This window comes from Diplotaxodon limnothrissa, linkage group LG1 (genome assembly GCF_057381915.1).
Source record: "Diplotaxodon limnothrissa isolate DT_005_m linkage group LG1, D_limnothrissa_male_GT1.1, whole genome shotgun sequence".
Lineage (NCBI taxonomy): Eukaryota > Metazoa > Chordata > Actinopteri > Cichliformes > Cichlidae > Diplotaxodon > Diplotaxodon limnothrissa.
In genome coordinates this window covers 28,156,543-28,164,662 of record NC_140596.1, presented here as the reverse complement: position 1 = coordinate 28,164,662, position 8,120 = coordinate 28,156,543, and the positions used below count along the sequence as shown (strand labels likewise).

Here is an 8,120-nt window from a genome sequence, read left to right as displayed (position 1 = left end):
CAAGACATAAATCTAAAGGTAATTGGAAATACTGCTGTCTATCAGTGAGTGTGTGTGGTCATTCTTATTATTTGCAGTAGTACTTATTGTTGTTGTTGTAGTAATATTTTGTGTTAATTGCGTTTTTCTAATGTAAATGCGCATTTTCTGCGCCGTTTTGCTCTTTTGGGTGCGCTTGTGTGCGAGGGGCGGGCCGGCTTCAGAAGGGCGGGCGTTCGTAGTTTTGAAGCGCATGATGAAGCCGTGAACAGCCTGCAGCTTTGCCTCAGCCTCCTCTGCATCGTTTGCTAATTGTGAAACTGGGAGAAGCGTGAGCAGAGAGCCAGCCGACGCTCAGACAGACAGACTGCCCACTGTGAACACTGTGACCGTGAACATGGCTTCCTCGGAGCTTGGTGAGTTTCTCTGAGCATGAAACAAACTTTCTGAGTTTTGGTGTTGCGACATGCAGGCTGCTAGCTGACTGGCTAACATTAGCCAACGTGGTTAGCTCCACTTCACTAAAAACGGGCATTTATTCTTCGTTTGCGTTTGTAAAATGACAACAAGTCCTGGGTTAAAGCTCTGCTCATCTGTCTTTGCAGCACTTCTGAGTGTTTCTGACAAAACTGGACTGTTGGACTTCGCTAAGAGGCTGGTGGGTGTGGGGCTGTCTCTGGTGGCCTCAGGGGGCACAGCCAAAGCCCTGCGGGATGCTGGACTGGCCGTCAGGTGGGTGCTCCACTAGCCCTTAAAGTCAAAGCCATAGGCGTCCACATGTACTACTGCAGTACTGTAGATACCTGCAGCATGTGAGGCCTTCTCTAAGTTCTCAGAGTCTCTGCTTTGTGTCAGGGATGTGTCTGAACTGACTGGACATCCAGAGATGCTGGGCGGCAGAGTGAAGACCCTGCATCCTGCAGTGCATGGAGGTATCCTGGCCAGAAAAACACCCAGTGACACCGCTGACATGGAGAAGCTGGGCTACAGCCTGGTAAGGTGAGACAAACACAGCAAACAGAAATGGGCAAAAGCTTTCTCAAGCATGTAAAATACTCTGATGTGTACAGTATGCTGGATGTTTGTGTGTACTTGCAGTAGAAAGAGAAGGCTGAGTGGAAATGAAACCCTTGTGCACATGTGACCCATGTGGAGTGCAGGCACGTGCTTTTTAATCAAGAAGCATGTCGAGTTGATTTGGCTGCTGGATAATTGGAAACCTGCTGCCCGTGCATGCTCATCCTGTGACTCCTGTTCATTGGAAGAATGATTCGATTTCACTGTGTCCTCAGTGGAAGATTAAACGACACGTGATTGAAGTTTAGCAGATGACTGTTTCTTAACAACTTTTTTTTTTCTTTTAAAGACAAGAAAATCAGTGGATCCTGTTGTCGGTGTGCAATACTTGCTTTTTTTCTTTTTTTGTCGGATTTTTTAAAATGTTTGGCAACATATGAAAAAATGCTGAAACTGCAGTAAAGTTAATGGATTTAATGATTTCATTTACTGACTGTTTACACAAGTAGTCATAAGACACGCTCGAGCAAAGCTTGTCTTGCTTTGTACTTTCTTTGGTAGTGGTCTCAAATGAAGAAGCGCAAAAATGTATTGCATGGACACACGATTAACCCCATTCAGTTTGTAACACCGTGCTGCAAAACACGATTTTGATCATTACAGGTTGAACATTAGAGCTTTTCAAACAGCAGGTGACCCTGCTTACTAATACCTACCACGAAAAATGCTCGGTGCCCACCAAAGATGTTTTATCCAGAACCAAAGGGAAGCACCAGCACGTTGATAAAACGATCTGTTTAACCAGTTGTGGTAATTTCATTCACATAAGTACCGGTATGTCAGACACTTCTGCTCAACAGAATCCGAGGAAATACGTGGATTTCTCTCAGACAAGTTGCAATAAGTTCGAGTTTATTATGCCTAAATGCATAGACTGAAAACACTATGCATGTATAAGAGAATTAACTGTGAACAGCTTGTTTTGAGCATGTGGATTCCCATGAACACCTTAGGTCTATGTAGGATCTCCCACTGAACTGATCTCCATCTTTAACTTATCTGAAGCTGGCAGAACTGCTGTGTAGTGTGCCTGCACAGCTGGATCAGTAAGAAGCAGCTGTTTAGCTAGAAAAATGCACCTGCATTTAAAATGTGAGGGCCATCAGTTCATTATTGTACTCCAGTGTTTGAAAGTTTTTAAGTATGAAAAGATTTTCCTTTGTTTGCCCTTTTCAAGAGTGGTGGTGTGCAACCTGTACCCATTCATAAAGACCGTCTCTAACCCGGATGTCACGGTGGAGGATGCCGTAGAGCAGATTGATATCGGTAATGCATAGAAGTGCACTCTTTGCTTGCCTGTCTTACTAATGATGAAACACTTATTTATTTGTGTACTCTGCGTGTATTGATAAAAACTGTTCTTTCTTCTCAGGTGGTGTAACTCTGCTCAGAGCAGCAGCCAAAAACCACGCTCGGGTCACCATTGTGTGCGATCCTGCCGACTATTTGCTGGTTGCCAAGGAGATGGAGAATTCGGCGGACAAAGACACGACCCTGGAAACTCGCCGGACTCTGGCCCTGAAAGTGAGTCTGTTTTGTTGCAAGCGTGTGACCTGATTTTTCTGAGAAAGGAATTTTAGGAAAATACAAACTTGTAGACTTTTTGAGGTGGGCTTTTAGATTTAAGGGTTTTAAGGTTATAATGCAGTTTTTGGGGGGGGCGGGGTTAAGGTGAGGGTTGGTTTTGGATTATGTTTTGAAAATGGGGTAAAAGGGCACAAGCTGTCACCTCTCCAAACGCATAATTTCTTTATGCGTTTCTGCTTTATCATACCTGTCAGAGGGAGGCCATTTAAAGTTTGTCATTCAATCCAATTTTATTTATATAGCGCCAGATAAGACTAGACAAGATAAAAACCCTACAGTAATACAGAGAAAATCCCAATAATTGAACAACCCACTGTGAGCGCACACTTGGTGACAGTGGGAAGGAAAAACTCCCTTTTAACAGGAAGAAACCTCCAGTAGAGCCAGGCTCATGGAGGAGCGGCTATCAGCCGTGACCAGGTGATCACATGAAGTCACATGTTTGCGTGTTGGTTGGCATACTGCAGTTTCAGAAATTCACATATCACGTTTTATATTTTATAAATTGCTATTTATCACAATATATTTGAAAATTTGCGATAAAGATATAACGGACGATATAATTGGCGCGAGACAAAATAAATACCTTACAATTCCACAACTTTATTAGTGCAAAAAAAGCCCCATCAATGTATTTTCACTTAAACAAGCAGCTGTTTTTTATGTGCATTAAAGTTATATAAAAATGTAACAGTGCAAATGCAAATTCCTTGCTGACAGTTTAACCAAAAGGCATTTCCAGTGGAAATTGGCCGACATATCCTCAGCATAACCATGTATAATATCTACAAAACTTAAAAGAGGTTATACACACACAATACGGTAATATTATGTTGAAGCACAGTACGTATCACTCCGCCAGGCTCCTGCCTGCGGTTGCCGTAATGCTCCGACAGTCCATCAAGCGGTGCGGGTTCGTAGCTTAGCAAAGTCGTACTAAAACATTTTTTGACAGATTTTCGAGCGCCGTGTAGCACATAAAATCGGTTCGAGGTCAGTAAACACAACCAGAATTCATACATAAGGCATACGCGATTATAAGGAGCACACAAAGGATTGATTTTAAGTGCGTCTTATTTTCCGAAAAACACGGTAATAACGACGGCCCGCTAGCATGCTCTACCAAAAATTGTCCTTTGGTGTGTATCTGACTTGCAAAAGCCAAACTAGTTCCACACCACTGAAGTTGCAGCATTTTTACAAACCAATTCTGGTTCATCTGTTTCATTCAACGATCCTCATTCTCCGTCACCGCCATGCTTTTTCTGCCATCTGCGTATGAAAACAAAGCATGTGCGTTTTCCCCATATTCTATCGCCATATTTCATTTTCTTATCATTGCCTAACATTAAACCGGTATTACAGTGAACGGTATGATATGACCCAGCCCTATTGGGGGGGGTGTCTTTAATGCCTGATCATGTATTGAAGGAGCCATATGTTGAATGTGTGCGTGAATGGGTGGATGACTGGATATGTAAAGCGCTTTGGGATCCTTAGGGACTAGTAAGGCGCTATATAAATGCAGGCCATTTACCATATGTTACAGCTAGTTGCCTTCAAAACGATGTTGCTTAAACTTAAATTTTAATAACCAGTTGAGTCAAAGACCGTTTCCTGATGGGGTTAGTCATAATCCTGCGTGGAGAATTTTAAAAGTGCCGTTTCAGAGTTGATCACATGAGCCTCGAGCATCCATCCATTCTGTTCAGACTTGTTCCACTTTAAGCTCCATGCTGAAAAGAGACTTTTTGTTTGGAGTAAGAGGGGAAATCAAGCCTCCGGCTCTTTTTTTATAAGGTATCGTTGCCAAAATAGCTGCTGCTGCTGTTGGAGTCTTGATGTGTGGGGACTTCAGGGAGTTTGCTTTCTTTTGATCAATCCTTTATAATCACAACATTGTATTACCCAGTGCTATTTTAAGCTGGCTTATGATTAAAAATAAAAAAAACAAAAGCTTGAGGGTGATCATTAAGGAGTTGCTACTCCCCCCGTGACTATTTGTTCTGGTTTTGCTATTTGCTCAGAGATGAGGGTCAGCGAGTCGAAGTCCAGGCTGTTTATCACAGAGTGATGAAATGTGTTTAACATTTGAGGAGCAGTGAACTCTAACCTCACAGTCTGACTGCACTGAGCTTTGAGTTAAATACTGATAACTGTCCCACTTTGCCTGCAGCCCTTTTTTCTTGTGGACAGATGGTTCCTTTCCTAAAACATCAGAAAGTGATGTAAGCAGTTTTTTTTTTTTTGTTTTTTTTCTTCCTAACCTTTCTCTACTCGTTCTGCTTCCTGTGCAGGCCTTCACACACACAGCACAGTATGATGAGGCTATATCCGACTACTTCCGCGGGCAGTACAGCCGCGGCGTGTCCCAGCTGCCTCTGCGATACGGCATGAACCCCCACCAAGCACCCGCTCAAATCTACACTCTGCGCGCGGCTCTGCCGCTCACAGGTACCCTCACACCACGCCCTGCCACGCCGCAATCTGTCCTTTAATGTCACCCATCCCCTTTTAACGTTCCCTCTCTTAGTGGTCAACGGTGCTCCTGGCTTTATCAACCTGTGCGACGCTCTGAACGCGTGGCAGCTCGTTAGGGAGCTGAAGAGAGCCCTCAGCATGGCTGCAGCGACTTCCTTCAAACACGTCAGCCCTGCTGGTAAGAAAGAAAGACCCCATTCAGACGCACTCTTACAGTTAACAGTGTCCACATAGATCTGACAATGAAAGCTGTCACCTTGTTTCTGAAGGAGCCGCAGTAGGAGTTCCTCTGACCGAGGAAGAGGCCAAAGTGTGCATGGTGCACGACATGCTGAAGGACCTCAGCCCACTCGCCACCGCCTACGCAAGGGCAAGAGGTTAAAAAGTCACCTGTGTAGCTGATGCCCTGAAAATGATTGTGTGCTGGGCGCTCTCTCTTTTTTTCTTTTTTTTAATATGTTATACATTTACTCTGTGCCTCCAGGTTCAGACAGGATGTCTTCATTTGGAGATTTCATTGCTCTGTCAGATGTGTGTGACGTTCCCACTGCTAAGATCATATCAAGAGAGGTAAATAAGAGAGCAAGCTTTTTATTTTTTTTAATCATTAAAATTATAAAGATGATAATAATAATAGTATTTTTTGTGATGTAACATTCTTAGGTCTCAGACGGTATCATTGCTCCTGGTTATGATGAGGAGGCACTCAAAATCCTTTCCAAAAAGAAGAATGGCAACTACTGTGTGCTTCAGGTGAGGGCGCTGTTTCCCCACGTCTGTATTTGTCTCTGGTTTTGGAAGCATGTCTTTGGACGTACTGATTAGCTTAAAAACCTCATAATTCTCAGACACATGCAGATTGAATAACCTGCTCTTTTTTTTTTTTTTTTTTTTCTTTTTTTTTTCTAGGCAGATAATGTAACTGAAGTAGTTGCAAGTCATACTGAAGATAAAAATGTGTACAGTACATGCATGCTATGTAAACTGGGTTATGGGTTATGTCCGTGCTTGTGTCTCAGATGGATCCTGACTACGAGCCCGATGACACCGAGGTGAGAGTGTTGTTTGGTCTCTATCTCAAACAAAAGAGGAATGGAGGACGTATCAATAAGGACTTCTTCAGCAACGTTGTTTCCAAAGGCTCGGTAAGACACTGAAGTGTGTTAACGTTTTACTGACTCGATCCAATCTGACAGATTCTTCTCTTGTGTCCTAAAGCTCTCTGAGGAAGCTGTGCGTGACCTCACCGTGGCAACCATCGCCGTCAAGTACACGCAGTCTAACTCTGTGTGCTATGCTAAAGACGGACAGGTAAGAGGTGGCGCATAAATGAGGAAGGAATCCAGAGGAGCCTCAGTTGTTCCCCAATCTTTCTTCACCTGTGTTTTCCAGGTTATCGGTATTGGTGCAGGGCAGCAGTCTCGTATCCACTGCACTCGGCTGGCGGGTGACAAAGCTGACAACTGGTGGCTCAGGCACCACCCTCGAGTCCTGAGCATGAAGTTTCGCAGTGGTGTGAAGAGAGCAGAGATGGCCAACGCAATCGACCAGTATGTGAGCGACACCATTGGAGAGGTGAGGGAGTAACATTTGGAGACGTGCACTGTAGTTACCAGTGAGGAAAAAGTACAACTGTGTTTTTATTTTGTTTGGATGTAAACATTTCAAGACTGCATTTGTGTTTATGTGAATATTTAAAATGCGTACATGCAACCCTTTGTGTCTTAAATGCAAAGAGGAACTCAGCTTCTGACATGGACACAAATAAATATGCAGTTTTAAGAGTGTTTTGTACAATAGATGAAGAATTACTGTATTTTGCGAGATGTAAACACATCCAATGTTCCTGTGCATATTGAGGACTGAGGCACAAAGCAGCAGATTATTTTATTACGTTAATAGATTCTGACTTTTTGTATACAAAAGATTTAAGATGTTCCCACCTCTGATGTTCAATGTCATGTCTAATCCAACAGCATGCCAAGTTTGAGACTGTGTGAGTAAATGAAAACCTGTGTCCTGTGTATATTCTGTCCTGTGCCGGCAGGGCCCAGACTTGGAAGTTTGGAAGTCGATGTATGAAGAGGTCCCTGAGCTACTGTCAGAGACTGAAAAGAAGAACTGGATCAGCTCACTGCAGGCTGTGGCTGTCAGCTCTGACGCCTTCTTCCCTTTCAGAGATAACATAGATCGGGCCAAAAGGGTAAGTGCCTTGCACGAAGAACGTGTACATGCTGCACACACCTTGTCAATCTCACTGCAACTTAAACCCTGGTCTTCCTGTCATAACTCATATTTCCTTCCTGTGTGTGTCTGTCTCCAGAGCGGCGTTCAATACATCGCAGCTCCAGCGGGCTCTGCTGCTGATGAGGTTGTGATCAATGCCTGTAATGAGCAAGGCATTACTCTGGTGCACACCAGCCTGCGACTCTTCCACCACTGAGTTCACTAAGCGTTGAGTTCGCTCTCAGTTTTGTGTCTTTACAAAGACGAAATAAACGTGTGCAACATTGCTGATCTTCAGACATTCCTACATTTAGCTGAACTGTAGAAACAGACGCACAATTTTGTAACACACTAAATACATTCCTGACTTGTGATCAAAATGTTCAAGAGTGTAATACTGTAACTGCAGCTGATCCTTGTAGGTCAGTCTTGCAACACTATGAAATAAACTTGGAGTTTGACTATTTTGTCTCTTTCATTGTGCTAACTGCGTGACACTGTTAGTCCATTGCATTAATCCAGACTCAAGGTCACAGTGCTTCATTGGGATTGCAGTGAGTCGTTCAGCAAAATTGAACTAGCGTGAAAAAGTGGTTAGTTAAATCACGATTCAGCAAAGGGAGCAATACATTTTTCACATGGGGCCAACCAGATTTGGATAAATGAATAAATGCAAAATATGAATAATCAAAAACCTGAAAATGTAAGTGTGACAAATATGCAGAAAACAGGAAGAGGGCAAATATTTTTTCTTGCCATTGTAAGCTTAT

The 8,120-nt window shown here is 43.3% G+C and overlaps 1 protein-coding gene across 1 annotated transcript; it reads left to right on the top strand.

Moving 5' to 3' along the window:
* The first annotated feature begins 240 nt into the window (after positions 1-240).
* atic (5-aminoimidazole-4-carboxamide ribonucleotide formyltransferase/IMP cyclohydrolase) lies at positions 241-7,786 on the top strand. Its single transcript, XM_085356469.1, has 15 exons — positions 241-395; positions 585-711; positions 835-978; positions 2,234-2,322; positions 2,429-2,580; positions 4,941-5,097; positions 5,177-5,302; positions 5,394-5,501; positions 5,609-5,694; positions 5,788-5,877; positions 6,144-6,269; positions 6,343-6,435; positions 6,517-6,699; positions 7,172-7,327; positions 7,448-7,786. The coding sequence occupies exons 1-15, from the start codon at positions 377-379 to the stop codon at positions 7,565-7,567; spliced, it is 1,776 nt and encodes a 591-aa protein (XP_085212595.1). The 5' UTR covers positions 241-376; the 3' UTR covers positions 7,568-7,786.
* Positions 7,787-8,120: the final 334 nt, after the last annotated feature.